Source organism: Xiphophorus maculatus, chromosome 16 (genome assembly GCF_002775205.1).
Source record: "Xiphophorus maculatus strain JP 163 A chromosome 16, X_maculatus-5.0-male, whole genome shotgun sequence".
Lineage (NCBI taxonomy): Eukaryota > Metazoa > Chordata > Actinopteri > Cyprinodontiformes > Poeciliidae > Xiphophorus > Xiphophorus maculatus.
The window spans coordinates 3492471-3517826 of record NC_036458.1 but is presented as its reverse complement, the minus strand read 5'-3'; the positions used below and the strand labels follow the sequence as shown (position 1 = coordinate 3517826).

Here is a 25356-nt window from a genome sequence, read left to right as displayed (position 1 = left end):
CTCACTCAACTCCTTCAGACTAGCCAGCAGCAATTAGCAAACACCTGCTGGAACTGCACATCTGCTGAGCTCATTATACTTCTCAGAGAAATGCTGGAAAAATGTTGACAAATGGTCAATAGAGGAGCCGTGTTGCGATGACACAAGAACATTTTATAGCCTTTTGTGCTATAAAACTGCACTATTTACCTGGAAAACACTTTATACTGCCGCTTTAATATGCTTGGACACACAACTCTGTGAACAGCTTGTTCAGAAATAATCTTTTGTTGTGTTCTGCAGGGGTGTGGTTTCTCTACATTTACAGGGTGGCAGGCTGACGGGATCCAGCTGGTGCTCATCATCACCAACCATCAAGGGCCTTAAATAGGAGCGGCTTCCCTGAGGCAGACGCCAGATGGTTTCGCTTCAACAGTGGTACACGCTAGCTCTCAGTGCTGCATTTACAGCGTTTAACTTGTTTCTGATTCCTCTCCCATCTATTCCTTCCTCATAGCACCAGCTCTGATCACTTCCTGGTGCTCAGGAATTACCTGAATTACCTGATCCTCTCTGCTCCGCTAGGCCTTGCCTCTGAATACCTCCACAAACACCAGCCAGCTGCTGCCTGTCCACCCTGGAGCCTCCTGCTGCGTTTGGTGTCTGTAGTTGTTGCTTTCCTTTCTAGTCCTGGTAACCTCTCACCATGACACCTTTAGTGTCTTTGCCTTCTTGTGAAGGGCGTTTATGACAGTCATATAGCTGAATGACGCAGAGTGAGAGACCATTTAAAGTCCTGGAAAACCTTTGCTGGTGTTTTGTGTTTCCACAAATTACAAATTTTCCCACTATTCTAATTTTCTGAGAAACTGGAATAAACGATAAACAAGGATTTGAAATATATCCCTGTATGTATGATGAATGGGTTTTACGTTCTGAAATGAGTGACAAAAATATAGATTTTTTTCACAAACTTAATTTTTTTCCTCCCAGGTCTTTACAGGAGGGCCCTTTATGTCTCAAGAGCCCCAGTCTCATAATCCTAACAGTCATATTGGTGTTATTCACAAAAAATGAACCAGAAATGTTCAGGATTTACTGCCTGCTGGTTTTTATTGACTGCAGATAAACTTCTTTACTGCTGTACACCAGATAAGTCCAAATTCACCCACTCATCCGTTAGTAGAAGTAAAAGCTACACTTAGGTTGACCACACCTAGAAAATACGGTGGAGGAGAAACGAAAGTAAAATGAGCCAAGTCCATGTTTGGACTTCCAGGAGGTTTTTATAAGAGGGAAGGTGAGATTCAGGCTACACTCTGAAACAGACACGGACAGAGGTAAGTCAGGAGGATACAAACTTTAATATTTCTCTAAAAAGGTTGATTTTAAACAGGAAATATCATCAACTGATAATCAACATAAAATTCAGTTTGATATTGTGCTTAAAAGATTTATCGATCAATCAATCAATCAAATTTTATTTGTATAGCACATTTCAGCAGCAAGGCATTTCAAAGTGCTTTACATCATATCAAACACAGAAACACAATGCAACATAGAATCAACAATCAAAACACGACATTAAGTCAAGTTCCATCAATAAATTTGTAATTGATTATGTTTCAATTACAATCCTAAACAGGTGGGTTTTTAGTCGAGTTTGCATCCATAAAGGTTTACCTGTTACACTCCTACTGTGTTATATGGAACAAAATACCTGTTGCTATTTTCATTCCCACTCACAATCACACAGTTTAAAACGATGTAAACAGCATTTTAATGGACTTCTGGCACCAGGCTCCTGTTAAGGAAAAATGATTATTTTTAGTGCTTAATACAGTTAATCTTACGACATGTGTAAAAGGTATAGTCAACACTCTTAGTTTGAACAGGGCTGTGTTGAGCATTCAAAATTAAGCCAGATGGGCAAGCACCCACAGCACAGGAGGCCATAAAATTAGCATTCCCGGCAGGGTAGAGAGACTTTAGATTTCACAGGTATCTGTGAAATCTTATCTCAGGATTGTTCTGTACCCAGAATGACCGTGGGAGCCACAGGGGGTCAGGACGAAGCGGTCCGCTCTGTTGTTTTGCCAGAGACCAGATGGCCCTTTGATCTTTGCCGTAAATTAGGGGGAGTTCCAAGTTTCTCTGAGTGCTTAAGGTAGTTTCCAGTTGGTCAACTAGAGGAACGCCTTGAGTGCATAAATTAAATAGAAAAACACCTCCTTACTATAAGATTACGTGTCAGGAGAAAAAATACAGAGCGGCCAACATTTTTGCTTTTTTCCATCGGCTCTCTCCAAAGACGCGTCTTTGCTTTGCTTTGTTCGTCTTTGTTTTGTGTTTGTCTGTCTTTCCCTTGTCTGTCTTTGTTTGTATAAGGTAAACAATGTATATCTCTGTTACTCTGCAGCTTTGTTGATTGATTCATGCGTTGCTTTGTATGGAATTAAACTCTGTGATCTGTGACATCAACGCGCTTCGTTGTTGTTTCACTTTAGGCCGCCGCCTGCTGAGGATCCGGGAGATTTAAGGAGGAAAGAGCCAAACGTTTTGTCCAAAGTTAACATTAAATATTATCCTCCTTTTAATACTCCGTACGCGTCTTTCACAGAATTTCGCTCTGGGACTCCATCGTCCCTCACGGATTTTTGTCCAATTTCAACATAGAATCAACAATCAAAACACGACATTAAGTAAAGTTCCGTCATTAAATTTGTAATTGATTACATTTCAAATAGAAATAGGTGGATTTTTAGTTGAGATTTAAAAGAAGTCAGTGTTTCAGCTGTTTTACAGTTTTCTGGAAGTTTGTTCCAAATTTGTGGTGCATAGATGCTGAAAGCTGCTTCTCCTCATTTGGTTCTGGTTCTGGGGATGCAGAGCAGAACCAGAACCGGAAGACCTGAGAGGTCTGGAGGGTTGATACAACAGCAGCAGATCTTTGATGTGTTGATGAATCGATGAAACTTTTTCACTGGGTTAAAGAGAAGCAAAAATCAACTGAATCTGTGATTTTGTTCAACTTTAAACACAATTTCATTAAACTCATAGATGAAATGCTTTTTATAAAGTGAAGCGGTTTTTCTCTACAGACTCTGGTTATATAAAACTATGACAGGGGGCAGAGTTGCACTGTTCAGTGTTTTTTAAGGAGCACTATCATGTAAAATTGACCTTTTTGAACTTTACATGATGTTACAATGTTATTCCCTCGTCATAAACATATTCAGAGCATTGCTTTTATTCTTTCATGCATGTTTGAGAAATCTTTTAATCTCCATGGCAACCATTCAACTAAATCTCCTGCTTGGACCTAGCCCCGTCTCTGAGGCGCAGCTCCTCCTCAGCGCTGCAGTTTCCAAGCTTCAGCGCTTCTGTCTCACGGAGCAGCACTCTCCCACTCTGCTCCTTCAGACTAGCCACCAACAATTAGAAAACACCTGATCATCATCTGAGATCATTGCAGGAGCTCCTTCTCAGTGCAACGCAGTTAAAAATGTTATCAAAGGGTTAATAGAGTCATAATGTTGTGATGACTTTCTGAAGGTGTAATTTCAGAAAGAGCAGAAATTTTAAAGTGACAGAGGCCCAATTTCAAGATAATAAATGGTACTATGTGACTGGAAAACACATAATACTCCCTCTTTAAATGAAACTTTAAAAAAACCATTAAGAACAACATTATTATAAAACAGGGCAGTAACTAAAACAGTCATGGAGTTTGAGAAAACTAGAGAGTAGAAAACTCTCCTGGTATGACTTCACAGTTTGATTTGATAAAACAGATTAATAGATTTAAATGTTTCACATCTTTCCTGCAGGGATTCTGACGCTAACATGAGCAGGGTACAGTGGGTTGAAGATGACTTTGCCCTTCCTTCTGGAGTACCTCGATTGATTACTCCACAGCCGGTGGACGGCCAAACCTACATCATGTATCATGGCACCACCACCAGGAATGCTGAGGGAATCTATATGAGCGGTTTCCGTCAGTCTGAAAATGGGATGCTTGGTCGTGGCGTCTACCTCAGCAGAGACCTGCAAAAAGCAAGTCGCTATCCTATTGATCATCCTGTATGGGATAAGGTGGTCATCGTGGTTCAGGTCAATGTGGGGAGAGTGACAGCAATTAATTACCAGAACCACCCTCTGCAGAAGACCTGGCCTTACTATGGGTTTGACACCGCCTGGGTGCCGCCCAACTGTGGGATGACGAAGAGCGGCCTGGAGGAGGACTGCGTCTGGGATCCTACTCGAATCATGTTCCTTTACTTAATTAAACCCATGATAATCCCAGGCTAGTCCGACTCGGACAGCACTGATGAATCACTCATCACTTGTTTTAAATGTTGTATGTTTGGATGAAGAAAATCATGTTTTACTGTGTCAATTTGACCGGAGAAATAAAGTTTTTAAAGTTTAAAGTTGTGACTCTGATTCTAAATTAAAACATTTCAGTCTCTGATATCACTTAAAGAACTGCAGTTGCATAAGTTTATTTTAAAAGTTACGGAGTTATGAGCCACTCAGACATACCTCCATGACTCCCGAACTGTTAGTCATTATTTCTAAATTAAAATATTATCGAGAAGTTAATTTATTTTAGTAACTGAGTCAAACTCTTATTAAGATTAGATACATATAGTTTGGTACAGAAGCAATAAATAACCAAAGTTATTTATTTTAACTGGTTAACTTTGGTGATTCTGGATTGTAATGAAAATCCAATGTTCAATATCTCATAAGATTCAAATATGATATAAGATAAACAGAAAAAAGATATTTTAAACTGAAATAAAGGCATAGTGAGATTCTTTTACAAACAGATTGTTCTACACAAAGTGATGTCTGAGATTGCAGTAAATTTTATATTGGGGTATCAGATTAAAAAGACTGAATTCAGGTGAAGATTTCTTTTTTTTTTGACAAGTATCCATGAATTTATATTTGGATAAAATTATTTTCCTCACTCCTGGCAACACATTAAATTTTGTTGTAAGTGACAAAATGTAGAAAAGTTCAATTTGAATAATACTGGAGTGCAATTTACCCCCAAACATAGTTTAAATGTTGGAAAGTGTGATTTTGCATTAAACCAAGTCCAGAAAAATGCTTGTTGTTTACAGAGGATAAGCAACAGCAAATAAAAGTGCAACTTGAATGCTTTAAAAAAATATGTAAATGTTTAATTACATTTTTTTTTCGGAGGGTTGTGGATATGTGTGTCTGTTTGGTTGTTTCTTATTTTGTTCTTTTTGCTTTCTTTGGACCTCGAGTCTGAATTAAAGTTTCTATCTATGACAAAATGAACGACTGATATTTTTGCTGCTGTCTAATAGAACAGCGACACCAAGTGGCTACATGAAGAAAGTGTTTTGAAGATGCATAACGTTTTTAGAAAATAGTCACGCAGATTCTCGCGATAGTTCCTGAGCTATATATTGGTAGTTTGCCTCGTTCCAGGCCTCTTTCAATCGGACGGGAGACAAAATGGTGAGATGGGTTCCTTTGATTGTTGTTCATTAATAAATCCATTGCTAATCTTATCCATCGCTCATAGTTCCATACATAAGAACACCTAGAGCGCCTTTGTGTTGGCATTTGATCATATTTTTGTATACATTTCTTATAGTTTTAGTAGAAATGTTCAACTTTTTGTAGCGCATGTGTAGACAGTCCGCAGGCTCTGGATCCAACATGGCCTCGTAAACCAGGCCGAAAGGTTTCGTTTATAACAAATAATACCCCTAAGCATTTAGCTTGATTCATTTTAGAAATGAAAATAACATTTTTGTGTCAAGAAGTAAAAGCTGTGATGTTCATTTTAACTAGTTGCATGTAGGCTAATGGCTAATAGCATGCTAAAGCCGGTTTCCCGCACCACTTCAAGAAATGTAGGTTTATATTGTTAACAATTTCGAAAGCTAATTATCCTTTACTCAACAGTCCCACCGTAAGTTTTCGGCTCCGCGACACGGATCCCTGGGCTTCCTGCCCCGCAAAAGGAGTCGCCGTCATCGCGGTAAGGCCAAGAGCTTCCCGAAGGATGACCCCAGCAAGCCGGTCCACCTGACGGCCTTCCTGGGCTACAAGGCCGGCATGACGCACATTGTCCGGGAGGTGGACAGACCCGGTTCAAGTAAGCATTGTTATTGCTAATAGCACTAAATCATGAAAGGTATAAATTACGATGCTTAAAAACTGGTAGCGGTTTCCAGCTGAATGCTACAGTAAAACGACCATTTCACTACTTTTATATTAAATTATTTTTAATTGCACTTCTGATCAGTTACAGTTTAAATTTTTGTGTTTAATGAAAGGTTAAATTATGACCTGATGACCAGAGGTTTTCTTTTCTAGTTTTACACATGAGGTTTGTTGAATACTTTACTAAATTTAAAAATGGAGAGAATTTATCTTAATATTACAATAATTCTTTTGACATTTTGTCACCCAGCAGATTAAGTTCTGTTATGTTTGAATAGTGAAATGATTTTTTCTGGAAGCATTTGTTGCAGAAACGTTAATTTCTTTTGCTTTTGATGAAATATTTCTCGTTGTGTTTAAAAGCGCCAGAGTTCTGCCTGTGATGAGACTCTCGACGGGCGGACAGAACGGGTTTATCCCCCTTGCTGAATGTCGAGTCCTGAGCGCAGCCGATCCCATCAGCGCGGTTAAATATGGAAATCGGCGCTAAGAGATGAGCATAATATGTTTTTATTTCAACGCAGAGGTCAACAAGAAGGAAGTGGTGGAGGCCGTGACCATAGTGGAGACTCCGCCCATGATCGTAGTCGGGGTCATCGGCTACGTCAACACGCCCCGCGGCCTGCGCTCCTTCAAGACCATCTTCGCCGAACACATGAGCGACGAATGCAAGCGCCGCTTCTACAAGAACTGGTGAGCGGCGTCCGTAGTCGGCCATCTTTGTTTGTTTGAAGCAGATGTTGGTCGCCAGTGGGGACAAAGCTGAGTGAGTCTAACATTGGCTGCGATCCTACGGTAGCTCCGCTCGGGTGCAGCGCGCCCCGATGAGCGCCGGGCTCCGCTGGCCGGTGGAAAGTGCTGCTTAGAAACCGAGCCATGAGCCGAAACGTTGGTCCAGCCCGGTCTGATCGGGCTTGGGAGCTGTGCACCGTGCTCCTCCGCTGACCCCTGCAGGGGTCATGAGGGGCCGGCGCCAACCTCTGCTGTGCTCTCAGGTATAAATCCAAGAAGAAGGCCTTCACCAAGTACTGCAAGAAATGGCAGGATGACGAGGGCAAGAAGCAGCTGGAGAAAGACTTTGCTGCCATGAAGAAGTACTGCCAGGTCATCAGAGTCATCGCCCACACACAGGTTGGTCTCCAGGAAACCTGGTTCTGTATATTACTGGGTTGGACAGCGCTGGTTAGCCACGGCAGCTAGTGCACAAGTTCTATTAATGATAAAGTTGTGCAACTTGAAATGATCAGTTAAAAAAAAAAAAGAAGAAGTTTTTAGCTAGGACGTTTTCACGCTGAGGTGAGGTGATTTTTCAGCCAGATTGAAGTAAACTTATTTTGTGAAACTAAAATGGAAACATTTGTTTTCATTACATTAGTCACATGATCAACAGCCAGATATTACTACTGGCAGAAACGACAAAAACGACGACAGGAAGTAGTAGGTTTTAATGATTTGTTCCTATGTCCCTTTTTTCATTCTTGGGGTAATTGTGTAATTTTTCTGACTCAATGCTTAGCAACGGCGCACATTTACATGACGTCCAACCCAGTAATATATACTTAAATACTCTGAAAGAAAATTCCTTTCCTGTCGGTGATGAGACCACGGAAACCGCGTCAGGCATGGCGCCCGATTCTTATGAGGAGATCTTCCATGCTGCCTTCCTTCTGAGACGACGCAGCGTTAAACCGCGTTGTATGCGCTACAGGAAGTTCATGCTAACAATCTATGTTTCTGTGCAGATGCGCCTGCTGCCTCTGAGGCAGAAGAAGTCCCACCTGATGGAGGTGCAGCTGAACGGCGGCACCATCTCCGACAAGGTGGACTGGGCCCGCGAGAAGCTAGAGCAGGCGGTGGCAGTCAGTACCGTTTTCACCCAGGACGAGATGATCGACGTCATCGGCGTCACCAAAGGTCACGGCTACAAGGGCGTCACCAGCCGCTGGCACACCAAGAAGCTCCCCCGAAAGACGCATCGCGGCCTGCGTAAGGTGGCCTGCATCGGCGCCTGGCATCCGGCCCGTGTGGCGTTCTCTGTCGCCCGCGCCGGTCAGAAGGGCTACCACCATCGAACAGAGATCAACAAGAAGATCTACAAGATGGGCCAGGGCTACCACACCAAGGACGGGAAGCTGATGAAGAACAACGCCTCCACAGAGTACGATCTGACCAACAAGAGCATCAATCCCCTGGTAAGAGACGCTCGCTTTCCTCTGATCAGACCGTCTGAAACTGAAGTTTCTCAGTCGGCTTATTTTCTGGTTTCAGGGCGGGTTTGTTCACTACGGAGAGGTGACCAACGACTTCGTCATGGTGAAGGGCTGCGTCGTAGGAACCAAGAAGAGGGTGCTGACTCTGCGCAAGGTGAGGAGGAAATGTTTTATTTTTCTTTTAAGAAGTTATAAAAACTGGACTTGGTGGTAAACTAGGTTTGACCAAATTTTTTGGATTTTGAAGATGTAATTTTTGGGAACATTTTCATCAAACTTTTCCATAGTTCAGAGTTAATTCCTGGGTGGCCATTTTGTTTTCTAGCTTTTATTAATTTCGACTTTGATTTCAGGTCAACTTTATAACAAAGTCTTATTTTGTTTTACATTTCATACAAGAATATTGTCATTATCAGAATGATGCAGATGTAAAAATAAAATTTAAATGGGGAATGTTGAAGCTATCGCTAACTGCTGCTAACTTAACCTAGCTAGCTAGCTGGGCGATGTGGCTTCAAAATAAAACCTCCGACCACATACTAAATCAGATGTTGTTTTTCTTTTCTATAAAGAAAATATCTTCAAAAGTGGTTTTTATTTCAGTCATTTCTGAGTAATGCGACAGTATTAGGCTCAGGCTGTGATAATTTTTGATTAAAATAACTAGAAACTGCAAAAGAAAAACGATTGCTTGTTTTTTTTATGCAATAACTGTAAAACTATTCATAATGGAATTTAAAAGGTCTCAAATTTTGAGTTGATGAAACACCTGAAACTAAAACATGTTTTTTTTTTTTTTCTTCAGTCTCTGCTGGTGCAGACCAGCCGCCGCGCTCTGGAGAAGATCGACCTCAAGTTCATCGACACCACTTCCAAGTTCGGCCATGGCCGCTTCCAGACGGTGGAGGAGAAGAAGACCTTCATGGTGAGAAGCGCTCGGCCCTCGGTGAACTTCGCTCTGCACTGTTCGTAACCTGGTTCAGCCTCCAGTGTGAACTCTGGGTTCCATTCCAGTGCCACAGTGACCTCCAGTGAGGCAGGGGAGCCGGTCCCGCCTGTGCCGGCTCCCTGTTCACTCTCTGGGAACACGCCCCGCTCCGAGCCCGGACCGGGTTCTGTTTTGTGGACGTGAAACTGACCGGGTTTGTTTTCTGTTTTCCACAGGGGCCGCTGAAGAAGGACCGCATCGCCAAGGAGGAGACGGTTTAACGTCTGCTGTGGCGACGGGAAATGTCACTGCTGCTCTGCAGAGTTTAATAAAGATCTGGAAAGAAAGACAACTTGATATGGTTTCTTTTTTATTCTTTTTTTTAACTTATGATAAACTGCGTACACAAACCAAGGTGCCCTGAAACGTCTTAAAGGGCCATTGTATAAAATCAATTTTTAGCTTTACGTTATAAAATTAAATCCTGGAGAGTTGCTTTGATTCTGTTTGAGAAAACAAAATCAAAGGAAAAAACAAACTTTAAAGATTTGAATATGATTTGTTACTTTTGTTTTACTTCTGCCAAAATGAATGGTTGGACTTAGCTCCGCCTTTGAGGTGTAGCTCCTCCCCCACTTGGCTCCTTCAAACTAGTCAGCAATTAGCAAACACCTAAGTGGGTCTGTGCATCATCTGAACTCATTATTGGAGCAACTTCTCAGAAATACTGGCAAAAATGTTAAAAGGTTTAGTAGAGAAGCCATGTTGTGATGACTTCCTGAAGGCAGAGTTTCAGAGCAGTTGGAGAGACGAGCGTAATATAAAAAAAATCATACCATATATGTATTTACACATGATTTAGATAAAGTATCTGAATGTAAAACATTTTAGATAATACTCCAGCTTTAAGCTACATCAGGAACCGGTTTGAGGTGGGAAGAAGCAAAGCGAGGATTCGTCCCGGTGCACGAATTTCTGTTTGGTTTGGAAAACGTTTCATATTCAAACTGCTTCATCCAACGTTTGATTAAAAGCCTAAAATTGAAAAATGTTTCTAGTTGAAACCAGATATTTTCATACATTTAATGAGACGACCAGAGTAGTTTAATTTGCTCAATTACATTTGAGAAACCTTTTGAAATATTGTACTTTCAGAAGTATTTTTACTAAGCTTTGCTTTTTACTTTGAGGTAATTCTCTTAAGAAGTATCTTTTGGATTTTATACACACTGAATGATAAACATGTTTTAGCCAAAAATTCACCACACACAGACACACTTGCAGTTTTTTTTTAGTTTCGTAAGTTTTTTTTTTTGAAAGAAACTCAGAATTTATTTTACTTTTTTTTGCCTGATGTTTTTTTTGTTATATGAATTGTAATTGTTCTTAAAATACCAAAATTTAGACTTTTATAAGTTGGTTTCTCTGAATTTTTAAATATTAAATGGGTGATCGTTTGATCAGTTACTCAGCACTTTTTACCAAATACTTATTTAGTCGTACTGGAGTAATTTCTTTAATGGCTACTTTTAAAAATATGTTGAAGTAGCGTTATTCTTATTTGACTACAATTTTTTGTACTTTACTCACCTCTACATACAACATGCACCTTTTCCCCTTCGCTCCAGTTAAATCAAACTAAACTTTTCGTGTTTTGTGTCAGAATTAGTAAAGTGATTCCAGCTCCTTGATATCGTGTGAAACACCGCCCTCTGGTGGCGCGTTGTGGGAACTGGAGCGCTGCTGCTGCAGGAACGCTGTGTTCATGAACGGAGCTGGAATACTAATGCAGCGCTGCAGAGAGGGAGACTCACGTCACGTCCAGTTTCATCTGCAGGACGTCTGATTGACCTGTGGAGCGAAATGCTTCCTGCTGTGTGTGACACGTTTAGATGGCTGTAATGGTGAATTATTGTCGGGCAGGGAGCTAAACATCCAGCAGAAAAAAAAAAGATAAATGCTTTAAGGAGATTCTTACTGGACCGTTTCTCATCATTAGAGTTCCAAACATTTCAAAAGGTACAAGTTTCAAAATATTTCATTTATTCTTTACTTACTTTAAAGGGACACTGTTAGGTAAAATTCACTTTTTTCATCTTTCCATCATGTTATGTTATTCCCTCATCAAAAACACACCTGGAGTGTTGTCTTGAATCTTTCAATGCTTGTTTGAGAAATCCTTTAATCTCCATGGCAACCATTCAGCTATAACCCTGGGTGGACTTAGTGGACAGCTCCTTCAGACTAGCCAGCAACAATTAGCTGAGCATCAGCTGAGATCATTATAGGAACTACTTCTCAGAGCAATGCTGGTAAAATCATTAAAGGGTTAACAGAGAAGCCATGTTTTGATGACTTTGTGAAGGAGGAGCTTCTTAAAGAAACAGAAGCCCAATTTCAAAGTGTTAAATCAGAAAGTTTTTTTGTTTTATTACAACTTAAAGCAATATAGTTACTTGATTGCGCTGTAAAATGGCAATATGTGACTGGAAAACACACAACACGGCCTCTTCCTGCCCCTCTGGAGCAGGAGCCGGATCATGTGTGATAACGGTCCTGAGTCTGAAGTTGTCCCTTCCTGTCAGACGCACAGCCACTTCCCCGGCCGCTGCCGTCGTGCCAGCCGGACGTCCGCGGTGCCAGGAAGCACGCTGACATGCGTGTGTGCATGCAGAGCGCTCACTCACACCCTCATCCACACGAATCAGAGTCCTGGCTCTCCGCTCTGCTGGCCCAGCGTGTCCCCTCGTTACCTGGCTGCTGTCCCACTAACAACAGCTGCTACCACGGCTCTGGACTGGAGGTCCCTCTGCAGGGCCACGCACACACACACACACACACACACACACACACACACACACACACACACACACACACACGCACGCAAAGGTTTGTGTTTCTGTATTAGGGTTAGAACAATTTCTGACTTCTGTTCCCTTTCCTAAAACCAGATTTAGACTTAATCTAAACATAAACGTTACCCAAAAAGGGTTGAATTTCCCCCCCAAAATGACAGAAAATTTAGAGATTAATTTCAGAAATTTTCTAGAAAAAACTTGACATTTTGTGATTTTCAAAAGTCCAAAATGTGATAGAAAAAACTCCCCACAATTTTGAGATCCATCTCAGAAATATTGTAGAAAAAACAAGCCAGTTTCTGAGCTTGAAAAGACAGAAGATTTTCTAGAAAGAAACACTAAAATTTTGAGATTAATCTCAGACATTTTCTGGAAAAATAAAACAAGGAAACTTCTGACTTCCAAAAGTCAAAAACAAAACATGTCTCTTTTCCAGAAGCCAATGCATAGAGCAGTAAAACCAGCTGACTCAGCTTGGATTGCTAGGTAACTGGCAGAACTCTGCTGGGGTTGCTAGGTAACGACCATACTCTGTATGTATTTGGGACGTTACATACAGCTTATTTTCCATTTAACTTGCTACCAGAAAATGGCTGGGTGTTTTTTAAGCACTTGGTCTGTTTTTAGAAGCAGCTGAAACCCAAATGAAAACATAAAAATGTACAAAATGTGACTTTTGCTCAGTAGGTCGCCTTTAATCCTTTAACGAGACGCCGTCCTTCAGCTGCCTCTGCTGAAGGCTTTATGTGAGGTGAGTGGGACCTTGAAAATCCTCCCAGTAAATCCAGATTTCTGCAAAGAGCGCTGAATATTATGCAGCAAAGTTCCAGAGAGGCTTTTCAGCCGGACACCTAAGTGGCCCTCAGGGGCCTCCTCATTACCTGCTGAAGTGGAGGGTTGGAGTTCTGGCTTAATTACCGCCCGCCGCCGTCAGCTGAATGAAAGCGTCACAGCTCAAGGACACAGGAAACATGCGATGGCTGCGGAAGCTGCTGTCCATCAGTTCTGCAAAGGCGGCTGCTTTCATCGCAGCTGACTGCAGCACAAACGGAAAACCAGGAACGACGAGACGAAACCTTTTTACTACAATCTGAAAAACTGAGACATAAATGAGCTCATAGGCTGGAGACAGATCAGAAATGAAATGAGCATTTAATTGAAATATGAACTGGAAGCTATGTTAGTTTGTTAGTAATTTAAATATTTAGTTTCTACCTATAACATTTATAAATGCAGAGTTGGGCAGTAGCTAGTTACATTTACTAGAGCAACGTTTTGGAAAAACTTGACTTTTAGGAGGATTTTTACTACGCTCTACTTTTTACTTTTACTTGAGTAATTTTATTTTGAATTTCTGTATTTTCTACCCACTGAATGAAAATCAAACATGTTTTAACCAACGATTCACCAGACACAGACACACACCTGCAGTTTTTGTTAAAGTTTAACCAGTTTTTTAGTGAAAGAAACTGATTTGGAAACATTTCTTTTGCCTGATTAAATTTTTTTGTTACTAATATGAATTATTGTCATTTTGGTCCTCAAAATACCAAAATTTCCACTTAGCTTTATATTTTGGTCTGTCTGATTACGTAAATTTTAAATATTAGATGATGATAATTTGATTAGTTACTCAGTACTTGAGCAGACTTTCTACCAAATACCTTTTTAGTCTTCCTCAAGGGATTCCTTACTTGAGTAAAAATATGTTGAAGTAGTTCTACTATTGGGTACAATTGTTGGGTTCTGTACTTGAACATCCATTCCCCCCTCTCTTTAACAAGCTAAATAAACCAGAATATTGCTGTTTTTTTGTAGTTTTTTACCGTTTTACTTCACAAACGTCTCCCAGGTGAACCAGATGTTCTCTACTGCAGACATCAGTGAGTCCAGGCTCTTCTTTCCCCCCACTGCAGCTCCTGCAGCCCTGCATCAGTATTCCAGCCCCGTTCATGGACACAGCGTTCCCTGAGCTGATGGAGGCAGCAGCAGCATCCCTGCGCTGCTCCGACCGCACCACCAGGGGGCAGAGTGCTTCGCTCTTTCTCCTTCACACATTCAGCAGAGCTGTGTGTGTTGGAGCTCTAGACTATTTTAATTCCTCCTCTTTATCTCTCTCTCTTTTTAAATAGCTGTCCTCTTTTCAAAGCTGGATTTAAAGGCTTCAAATTATCTTGACTCGACTTTTCATGCTCATGTAAACTCACTGGAAGGACAGGGAACAGATATTGGGTTCATTTGCACATAAATTGAGATATTTTGAGTTGAATTTTATTCCCAGACCAGTCCAGCAGGCTCTGTAGTGACTTTGGTTTATTCTAAATATAAACTTTACACCATGAGAAACAGAAAACTGAAGCTTGACTCCTGTGTTGGGTGCATTCACACCAGTCACGTTTAATTTGCTTTAAATAAACAACAGTTTGTTTGTTTTTTTCTAGAAAGTTTGGTTCTTTTGGGGAGGTGTGAATGTGCAATCAAACTCTGGTCCGCCTACAAACCTGAGTTTGGTTCGGTTGAAGAGAACTGTGGTACGGTTCGAATGCATATCTGAACGCAGAGCAGATCGGAGACTGCTCCAAAAGCAGGAAGTGGACTACAGCGCAGGGCATTCTGGGTAAATACAACCAAAACAAATACATTAGCCTAGCGCTAGCGGGAGAAATGACTTGTAATCTTTTGCCAACAACAAATCTGACGGCACTCCGTTTTTGTTAACATTTTATGAAGAAGGAAGTTGCGCTCAATGTTTTCTTCAGAGGTTTTTCAGTCATTCCCTTCATTGGTTCTTGGTGCAGCGCCCCCACAGGCGAGGAGGGGAACAGTTTTTTCAATACGTTTGGTTCAGTTGACTCGGGGCAGTGTGAAAGAGAACCAAACCAACTGAAGAAGTAAAAGAAAATAATTTAAAACATACTTATATGTAATCTGAGAAAAACATATAATTCATGCAAAGCCTTCTATTCTGTTTTATCGCTGACTGTAAGTTTAGTGGAAGGAGAAACTTCACCCTTGTCTTTTTCACTCTCTAAAAGATTTTCTTCCTGGATTGCCCTCTTTCTTTTTTCACTCCGTCCACCCTCCCGTTTACTCTCCCCACAGCATAATGCTGCCAACACCACGTGTCACAACCGTTATGGCACTCTTGCACTTTCTTCCATTTATTTTCTGCGTCTCTTCATGATTTATAGTTTTCTTCTTGCCGTGTATAACATATCTTTTTTTATAGCTAATTTGCGCCTGCATTTCTGTCTGAGCGTTTAGTCCGGTGAGGTCACAGTAAGGGCAACGTTAGGTTTGATGTGAGGTTATGCAACGCCGCAGCGCTGCAGGCGACAGAAAAGCCGGACAGTGAGAAAACGCCACCGTGTTCGCGTTGAATGTCCTCAGCAGTATCTCTTCCTGCGTGGCTCTGATCACACAGCACTGCACGCTTTGATCGCCACAGCAGGAGGAATGGAAAGGGAGGAAGAGGAGGAGAAAAAAGGAAGGGCAGAAAAAAAGATGGTTATTCAAGGTAACTAAAGCTCAGATTGCCAAATTTTAGAACCTTTTCACAAATTCTGGTTCTTTATTTCTAAATATTTAAGATAAAATTACATGTTTCAGACTTAAACAATGTCAGATACACCATTTTTTGCTAACTTAATATCTAAACATCCCTGTTTTGCAGGGGCAACCCCAGAGTGGGAGCAGGGAAGGCCACAGCCAATGAAATGAAAATATATGTACATATTTACATATATATATAATATATATAAAAATTATATTATAGAAAACAGAATATATGTATATACTTAGCTAAAAAATATATATATTAAAAAAAATTGGTGGTGGAAAACATTTTTCACGTCTCCCCGCTTTCCCCCCCTTATTGACAGCACTGCTAAATACATAAAAATAAACTGTTTACACAGATAATCCAAACACCAAACCTCGTGAGCCCTTCATGCCAATGATGAGTGGATAAAAGCTTCTCTATATTTCTCAGGTACCAACTCTCCTGACTCCAAACACTTAAACCTGATCCACAAACTGACGTGACAAAATTATTTTAGTCTGACTGTGTGTATCAGGTTCAGTATCATACGGTATGTGAGAACTTAGAGCCGGACGTTAGGAAGGGAAAGCTGTCGTTTCAGTGGAGCAGAAAAATGTTGCAGAAAAACCTCCTGTAGGAACAAAATCCCCCCACAATCCAGTGTTTCTTTTCCAAAGTTATGGCAGTAGGACTCGAAAACAGCCTTTTCTGAAGCTTCTCTGCAGCATAAAACAAACATTCTCACTGTCCACATGCAGTAAACTCAGATATTTGATGGCTAGCTCTGATATTTTTGGATTACAGCTCCCAGTGGTCGTTTACAATGTGTTATCACCATTTTACAACAGCAGGCTGAGGCCATGATTTCTGCAGAGCACACAAGGCTTTACATCTGTCAAGTCAGCTTTTATTTTTATGGGAGCGCTGATGCCAATATTCTTTAGAGCTAACTTGCTTTTTTATAATTTCTGTCTAAATTCATTCACTCTGTGTCCTTCTACGGGATTAAAATCGTGGTTTTCTATCCGATTACACTAACTTTGACAATAGGCTATATGCTGCATCGGTAAACAAAAAGGTTATATGGTTGTAAGTCTTTAAATTATAAGTCAGGTTTTTATTCTTCTCTGCATGTGCACCACATTATTGTCAAATCAGATCATTTCTTTTAAGATGCTTTACTGTTTCTGTCATGATGTAGAACCAAAATAAATAAAAAAGAAAAACAATCAAATGCTAAAAACAATCAATTTAGTTAAATAAAAACAACAAAAATATTTGCAAATCAGTAAAAGTACATTGGAAACAACCAAAAGCAATGTAAACTACTAAATAATTACCAAAATGTTGTAAAATAAGGTCAGGTGTTTCCACGTGGTTCGCAGCTACTTATTATTTCAGTACCAGTGCTTTCTAATTATTCTGGTGAACTTTGTACTTGAAAATGTACTAATAAATTAGTCATTTTTATGACATAGTACAGTAACTACAGTGTAGTGAGAAAGTACTTCTCCTCCTTAGGATTTTAGCTTATTTTTTTATTCCACTTCAATGTTTTTACACATGAAACGAATTATATCTACATTAGACCCCCGGTATTTACAGGTTTTAGTGTCCACCGCCTGCAAACAGCTAAAACAATCTGAAACATTTATAATTACCTATTTTAATAGTTCAAACACAGAATACACTGTAATATAAATTGATATGGATAATGGAAACTGTTAGTGTTACCGCAGAAGCTAAGCTAATATCCTCGTTAGCTTAATTGTCCTTATTTTCGCCTTTGGGGGTTTCAGCCAATCATTGCCAAGGACACAATGGCGTTCCTGGATTGGCTGCTTTGGAAACGCCAGCCAATAGCGTGTCAGGTTGCATTACTTCTTTGTATTTTAGCTTCACAAAACGCTGTTAGTCATTTTTACCATTAATGAATGACTGTCATATAGCTAAAAGAATAAAATAGGACACTTGTTATACAAATTTCATATGACTAAATACACAGAACTTATTCCTGTGTCTAAAAATATTTAATTTATTCCTCATAAAGTGATTAAATGTCGGATTTGTTTTGTAAACACTGATTCTACGGATTCTACTCGTTAAATTACAATCATGTTAAAAAAAAAAAGTAAACCCTTTTTACACTCTGGGATAATCAGAGTGGACATAATAAAACTGATCCAGGTTCTAAAATTGTTTAATTTTATCCCTAACTGTATAAAAACACACAGCAGATTTCACAATGTTATATTTTATTAAACTAAGCACACCCTTACTGCTGCCACAGGATTTAAGACAGGACGTAGATTAAATACAGTTTATTAACTGATGAGTATCAGTGCGAACAGCTCTGTAAAAGCAGAAGGTTGGGCAGTCTGACTCTTACTACACTGTCAAGGTGGAAAAAGATTAGAAATGACCTGAGAGAAGCAAATTATTTGAAGTTTTTCACTGTACTGCGAGAAGACTGTCAAAAAAAAAGAAGACAGTTGCCTGGAGTGAACATCGCAGCAGATTTTCCCCAAGGTCAGGCTGTTTAATCCTCAGATGTCCAAATCAGATTCTGCAGGCCTCATTTAGCATAGGTGACCTAAAATGCTTCCTTGAATAGGTTAAGATTGATCCATGGGTGATACTAAACATGGTTTTGCACAAAATCATTTTTAAAAACCGAGATTTTAATCTCCTCAGTTCTGTCTATGTTGAGCTGTTTAGGGCCTCCTGTCACTTTAAATCCAAATAAGCTGCTCCTGGGCACGCCCCCCCAACTCAAAGTTTACATTCGCACAAGAAAATGGCTGCAAACAGATGTGCAATTATACAACCTTACCTCTTTGAAAAGCAGAAGTGGGGCCTTCTGCACACCCAACAAGAATACAGAAAGTGGTTTCTGGATGGTAAGTTAACAACAAAACTCTTGACTTTTCCAACCCATACAGCGGTAAAACCAGCTGACTAAATGTGCTGGAGCTCCACTTCTGTTGCTAGGTAACGGGACGGAACTCTGCTGGGGTTGCCAGGTAACGGAAGAGGTTTTTGAAACGACTCAATTTTCATACATCAGAAAACATAAACTTATTGCCAAAAAACGGTTGGGTGTATTTTTAATCAGTTTGGATTTTTTTTAGAAGCAGTGGAGATGCAAATGGAAGCCCAAAAATGTATAAAATGTAAATTTAACATAATCTGTCCCTTTTAAAAAGAATATTTTATGTGTTATATATTTGTAATTTGTAGTTTTGCTCTTGCTGAATCCCAAATTTCATGCATTAAATGTCAGCAAGAAAACACGTTTAGATGTTTGTCTCACACCAAACGTTCAAGGCCTCCATCAGAGGTCAGTGGCCAAAAAATAAAAAGGAGCAGAAATGGTTTTATGTCTGATTTCCAAAAATATTAATGCAGGAGCATGTTTGCAGATTTGAAGAATCAACAGACAGTTAGCAGTTAAAGCTGAGGGAAACGGAGGTGTTGTTTGGTGAAGTGTGTAAGAGACACGCAGAGAAACGTGATGATTTGTTCCCCCTGGGGTTCGTTTTTTATTCATCAGGACTTGATGCATCCAAGTATAGGATCATTCGGTTTTTGGCACCTTTTAAAGATTTCATTTTCAATTTGAACAGCACATTAAAAATGAACAGAAACAAAGAAATGACTAAGGCTGTGTGAGTTTTAAAAATAAAACAAAAATACATACATACGTTTATTTATATATTTATAAAGAAACCAACCAAACAGTTTTAAAAAAGCCGTTTTGTTCAATGTAAATTGTTTGGCTTGTCTGACAAATGTAATGAGATAAAATATGCTAAATAATAGTAATAAAAAATTTATTATAATAAAACCACACATGAAAAGATTAATACTTTAAACTCTAGCGTCTTTGCTTTTTTCCCCTTATAATGATTAACCTTTAAAACTTAAGTTTCTCAAGAGCAAATTTGCTGTAATTTTATAGCATGCAATTAATTTCTGAAATTGTGAGTCTCTTAGCTTTTCTTGTTCTATTTCATATTAAACTTGTTTTTGTTTTTATGTCTGGCGTCCTCTTCTTTTTCTTCCCCTCTGCTCCTTCCTTTTCGTTTTGCAGAAATCGTGTTTTGGAGTCAGTGGCTGCGTTTCCATTACAAATGGAATATCTGTGTCAATATTTTGCAAATGTCAAAAAATTGCTGTGTTTCTACAAAACACAATTAAAATCACACCTGCTTTGTCTGCTCATGTCGACAAAATACAAATTTCTCAAATTTGGTGTTTCTAATAAGTAATAAATGCAATTAAAGTCACATGTGAAGAAGTTTTGCGCGATAAGTTAATTAAAAACATGCCACGCCATCATCCTTCAACTACTTCCTGTCGTCTTCTTTTTTGGGGTTTCTGCCAGTAGTAACATCTGATTGTTTATCATGTGACTCGTGTGATGTGGAAAAATTGTTTCCATTGCAGTTCATAAAAAGTTTTTTTGAAGTTACCTTGTTTTCATTAAGCAAATTTATTTTCGTAATTCCAGTTTGTGCAGTTTTATATCAATTTCTATTACTAGTGTGCACAAAACTGTCAGTATCCCACTGATGTCAAAAAAACACAATTTTGCAAATGTGCTGTTTCCATTAACTAAGAAATGCAATTAAAATCACATGTAAATAAGTTTATTCACACAATAAGTCATTAAAAAATATGTCGCCTCATCATCCTCCATCTACTTCCTGTCTTCGTGGTTTTTGCCAGTAGTAACATCCGGTTGTTGATCACGTGACTTGTGTGATGCAAAAATATGTTCCTATTGCAGTTTTGCGAAATAAAACAATTTTATATGGCTGAAAAAAAAACATCATCCTAGTGCAAAAACTTTTTTAATGTGTTTTTTCAAAATTGCGTATTTATTTCTAAAATGTCAAATTGTGCTATTGTATGGTCAATGGAAACGCAGCTATTGACTCATTTTCTTGGCTCTTTCTAATAGGGGTTGGAGGTTCAACACCAACACCCCCCGAGAAAGAAAGAGAGCAGAGATGGAGAAAAAGACGAGAAGGTTCTATTAAAAGAATATATAATACTCTACTGTTGAATGCCTGCGTCTGCTGCTGGCTCCTAAAGGACCTTCGCTTGTTCTTGACCTTCGAATGAAGAGATAGAAAAGTCTTTTCTTGTATTATCAACAGCATTTGGTTGAATTATTTCACTTTTTTTTTCGTTTTTTGCTTCGGTAAAGTCTGTTATCTCTTGATTATTAACGTAATAATTTATTTATAAAAGTAATACATATATTTATATATATATATATATAGTACCTTTGTTAGAGATTACAGATTGGGGTACTTCTTACTGAATCCCAAGCTGTAACAATTCACAGTTTTAATGCAAAAAAATTAACAGATGAGTCAATAAATAATAAAAAAGGGCGGATGTAGCTTAGCGGTACGCTGACTGAGGGGGAGCTCGACCTTTTGCTCCAAACCAACTCAAGGGCAATGAAATCATGGAACTGATTATCTCGTAATGCCCCGCCCTTCCCACCCGATTTTTGGTTCCCCGAATCGTCAAACAAAAATAAAACAAACTTGTCCAAAAGTATGACAGATCTTCACTTACTCGGGACCAGTCCAGTTGAAACTCTCTCAACAATGGCTATGGAAGTCATGCATTTCAACAAAAATAAACAAAAACAAAACAAAATGTCTATAAACATGGAAATCCAACTTCTCCGGGGGGGCGTACCGCGCCCACAGGGCTTTCCCGTGTCTCCAGGGTCGCCGGACCTGTTCGGACTCTCATACCGGCGTGGTGCGGCGGTTCGCTGTGTTGGTGTGGCTCGAGTCTTTCAGGTCCTTCTGGATGCAGTTGTGGACTTGGAGGAAGTTGTGGTCCCTCTCGGAGTTGTAGGTGGCCGTGGGCGTGCCAGACGACTTGAGGGTGTCCCGGGGGAGCGTGTACATGGAGATCTCCGTGGACGGCAGCGCGCTGAAGCCCTTGAGGCCCACGGGCGAGGCGTCGCGGGAATGCGACGGATCTGTGGAGCGGGAAGAGGAGCGCGAGCGGCGCCGGTAGCGGTAGCGGTAGCTGGGGATCCGTGTTATGGCCGAGCCTTGGAGGTAGTCGGCAGCGCGCGCCCCTATTCGCAGCTGTCGATGGCGGTCGATGAACATGTGCACGGCCAAGACGCCAACCATCTCAGCTATTATAAAGGAAAGGGCACTAAAGTAGAAGGACCAGCCGTATGAATAGCTGTTCTTCTTTGAGTCGCTTTTTGAAGGGTCCCCCGCATTGGCTGATATGTACACGATGATCCCGATAATGTTGCTCAGACCTGGCAGGACGTTGACGGATCATCGTCAATCATGAGTAGATTAGAAAAATAGGGAAAGAAAGAAAAGAGAAAGCATCAGCTGAAAACAAGTGGCAAGTAATTAGATTTAAGACTTTGTATGAAAAATAAACAAATGTTACCAAGTATTTTTGGTCTAGTTTCTAGTGAAAATATCTTAGTGCACTTGAAACAACAGCAACAGAGTACTTACCAACCAACCAACCAACCAACCAACCAACCAACCAACCAACCAACCAACCAACCAACCAACCAACCAACCAACCAATCAACCAATTTACCAACCAACCAACTAACCAACTAACCAATCTACCAACCAACCAACCAAAATATATGACCTTGTTTAAAGTCAATAATTTTTTAATATTAATGAAAAAATAATAGATCCACTGACACTTATAATGTGGCAAAATGTCTTGTGGCATAAGTGAAATAATCTGCCAGTGAAACTAATACTTTTTATAACCCTAACATAAATCTCATATGTCTTTCTGAATAGTTACTTTTACGTTTGTTTTGTCTTATTTCAAATGTACTAACATATTTGCACTAGAAACTACACCTTGGTACATCGTAAAATGTTGTGTTTTTACAGAGTTATTTTCTAATCAAATGTTCAATGTCATGCCAAGACCAGAATGTATTCTTCAGTTTGTTAGGTTTAATCATAGAGAATATTTTGACATGGCAAATGTTGATGGATAAAAAGGAAAGTGTGTCAGGGACACCATATTTTTAGAGATGACTCCCAAAGGGTGACGTTTAGCCTAGCAACAAGATAAAAAAACAGAATACAAAAGATGAAATGGTTTAAAGCTCCAGTACAACAGACAACCAGAAATCAGAGTCTCTCATCCACCCTGCCTCACTTTGCTGCTGCCTGACTCACCTGCAGACACAAAGAAGATCCCTGCACTGAGGATGATGTTGTGGCGTGACTTGTAGAACTCACTGGCAGCTATGCACAGGCCTCCCATGAATAGTAGGATAACGCTGAGGATGGGGAAGATGCTAGAGGCTCGCACCGCACCTGGAGGAAACAGGAGGACACAAGCAGCTGCCATCACAAATGTTCACAAAACGTCAACAGCTGTGTTTCCATTGACACATAATCTCCCAATTTGACATTTTGAAAACAAATTTGCTTAATATAAACACGTCAATTTAAAAAAAAAACTTGTTTTTTGATAAAAAGTTTGGAGCCAGGATGAGGTGGATTTTTGGTTGTATCAAAATTGGTTTATTTTGCAAAACTGTAATGGAAAAAGTTTTTTTCATATCACATTAACAACCAGATGTTGCCACTGGTGCAACTGAAGTGAAAAACGACAACAGGAATCAGTTGGAGGATGATGGTGCAACCAATTTTTTATTGATTTATTCCGTGAACAAATATATTTCTGTATGATTTCAATTGTTTTTCTTATTTGATGGAAACACAGAAATTGCAAAATTGTGTATTATTGGCATTAGCAGAAAACCAGCTGCGTTTCCATTTGCCATATAGTTGTACAAGTTGAAATTTCTAAAATAAATTTGCTCAATGGAAACAAGCCAATTCCGAAAAAACTCATATTTTTTGATAAAACGCTCTAGTGCCAGGATGAGGTGTTTCTTCTGGCCATTTCAAAATTGGTTTATTTCACAAAACTGCAATTTAAACACTTTTTTGCATCACACCATCACAATTTATTGTTGAAAAGTTAAATTGTGCAATTATATGGCCAATAGAAACACAGCTAGTGATTAAAAAAAATAAATTGTTGACAGTTGATTCAGAGCTCAGTCAGAAGGAACGGTCAAAGAAAGGAGCGATAATCGGAGTCAGAAAAGCTCGTTAGGATCTACTTTAACGCTGGATCTTTATGGGAAAGTACATCCTAATCAACACCCCATCAGGTCTGTGAAAGACTCCATCAACACTGTGGAGTCAGTGTGTTTCCCCACAGCGAGCCTTATGTAACCACCGCTCTCACGTCTCTGTGGTTCTGAACAGTTCTGCAGGAGACGCAGATAGCCGGTCGTTTCCAGGACCAGAACCACTTTAGCAAAAACTGAGTTTGCGTTCAAGAACCAGCATCTGAATATTTGTACTAATTTTTGCAGTTGCACTTATTGCAACTAATTGGAAAGTGTTTTCAGTGGAATACATTTCTTGGGTATTTCTTATACGAAGAACAATATTTATTTGTCTTTACAATTTGAGAGGTTGTGGGAAGTAGAGATACTTTTCTAATACAGAGAATAAAGTCATAATGTCATAATGCTACGATTTAATCTGCAAAATATTATCACTTCATTATGGTAATAATTTTATTCTCGTAATTTTATTTTTTCATTTTATCTTAGCAGTGCCCTAAAATTCGGTTTTAAAACATAAAGTTACATAGAGATTTTAGTATTTTAAAGATCAAAGTGAAAATAATTAATATAAATAACAGCTACAAAATAACATAATGAGGCAAAAGAAATGAGTCTGTTCTCAAGTTTCCAAATCTTTTTGTAAAAAAAAAACAGGGAATTTTCTGATTTTCAGTAAAAATCAGATATTTGCAATTTTATTATTATTTTTTTTATTTCTGAGATTAATCCGATAATTTCAGAGTTTTTTTTCTCGCAAATTTTAAACTTTTCAAACTCAGTAATTTCTTTGTTTTTTTCTGGAAAATTTCAGATAATTTCTAGTGAAAATGTACTTATTTTTTTTTCTATCTACAATGGCTCTAATACTCCATCGTTGAACGAAACATCAATCAATTAATATTTTAAGTGTTATGATGCTTCATAACAAAGAACAGCTTGGTAAAAATACTACCAACAGAACCATTTTTCCAAAACGTAAATGTAACTAGTTACAACCGATCTCTGCAGACGTTTTGCTGACATCGGTGTCGGTCTTTTCCTGGTTTTCGGTTCCTTCATGTGAGGCTCTGGCATATTTATCGGCCCGACTGCAGTGCAGAGAAACGCTGCCGACGTCCTTGAAACCAAACGGCGTCCTCACCGCCAATTATGAAGAAGCAGAAACTAGGAGTGGGGTAGAATGATACTTTTGAGGTGAAGCCAGGGTTAGTGCAGTGTCAGGTAAAATCAGGGTCTGCGGCACAGTCTGGAGCCATTCAGAAGAAACTGTGTGAAAGTGTCCCATGCAGTCACCTCCTGTTTAACATGTGCACTTAAACTTTCATCAGGGTGGTTAAATTTTCACCACTTCATCTCATCTCCCCATGCAGTTGCCTGCCTCAGCACTTTTCCCAGTTTCTCCCCCAAAGTGCTGACGCCGGGCCGGGCAGCTC

General features: G+C 39.5%; 2 protein-coding genes and 2 non-coding genes across 4 annotated transcripts in view; 3 read left to right on the top strand and 1 right to left on the bottom strand.

Moving 5' to 3' along the window:
* The first annotated feature begins 5404 nt into the window (after positions 1–5404).
* Positions 5405–9690, top strand: rpl3 (ribosomal protein L3). Its single transcript, XM_005810301.2, has 8 exons — positions 5405–5481; positions 5935–6127; positions 6720–6888; positions 7191–7326; positions 7938–8387; positions 8464–8559; positions 9211–9330; positions 9570–9690. The coding sequence occupies exons 1-8, from the start codon at positions 5479–5481 to the stop codon at positions 9612–9614; spliced, it is 1212 nt and encodes a 403-aa protein (XP_005810358.1). The 5' UTR covers positions 5405–5478; the 3' UTR covers positions 9615–9690.
* Positions 7784–7873, top strand: LOC111611748. The gene has a single exon (XR_002754203.1). It is a non-coding gene; the product is annotated as a small nucleolar RNA U83B (small nucleolar RNA).
* On the top strand, positions 9364–9496 carry LOC111611745. Its single transcript, XR_002754200.1, has one exon. It is a non-coding gene; the product is annotated as a small nucleolar RNA SNORA54 (small nucleolar RNA).
* Positions 9691–20597: 10907 nt separating the features above from the next.
* Positions 20598–25356, bottom strand: part of LOC102236785 (voltage-dependent calcium channel gamma-2 subunit) — a 57782-nt gene continuing 53023 nt past the window's right edge. The window contains exons 3-4 of the mRNA XM_005810300.2: positions 22950–23090; positions 20598–22042 (exon numbers count right to left, since the gene is read on the bottom strand). Of these exons, the coding sequence (XP_005810357.1) occupies positions 21507–22042; positions 22950–23090 (677 nt within the window). The 3' untranslated portion in view covers positions 20598–21506. The remainder of the gene's footprint in view (positions 22043–22949; positions 23091–25356) is intronic.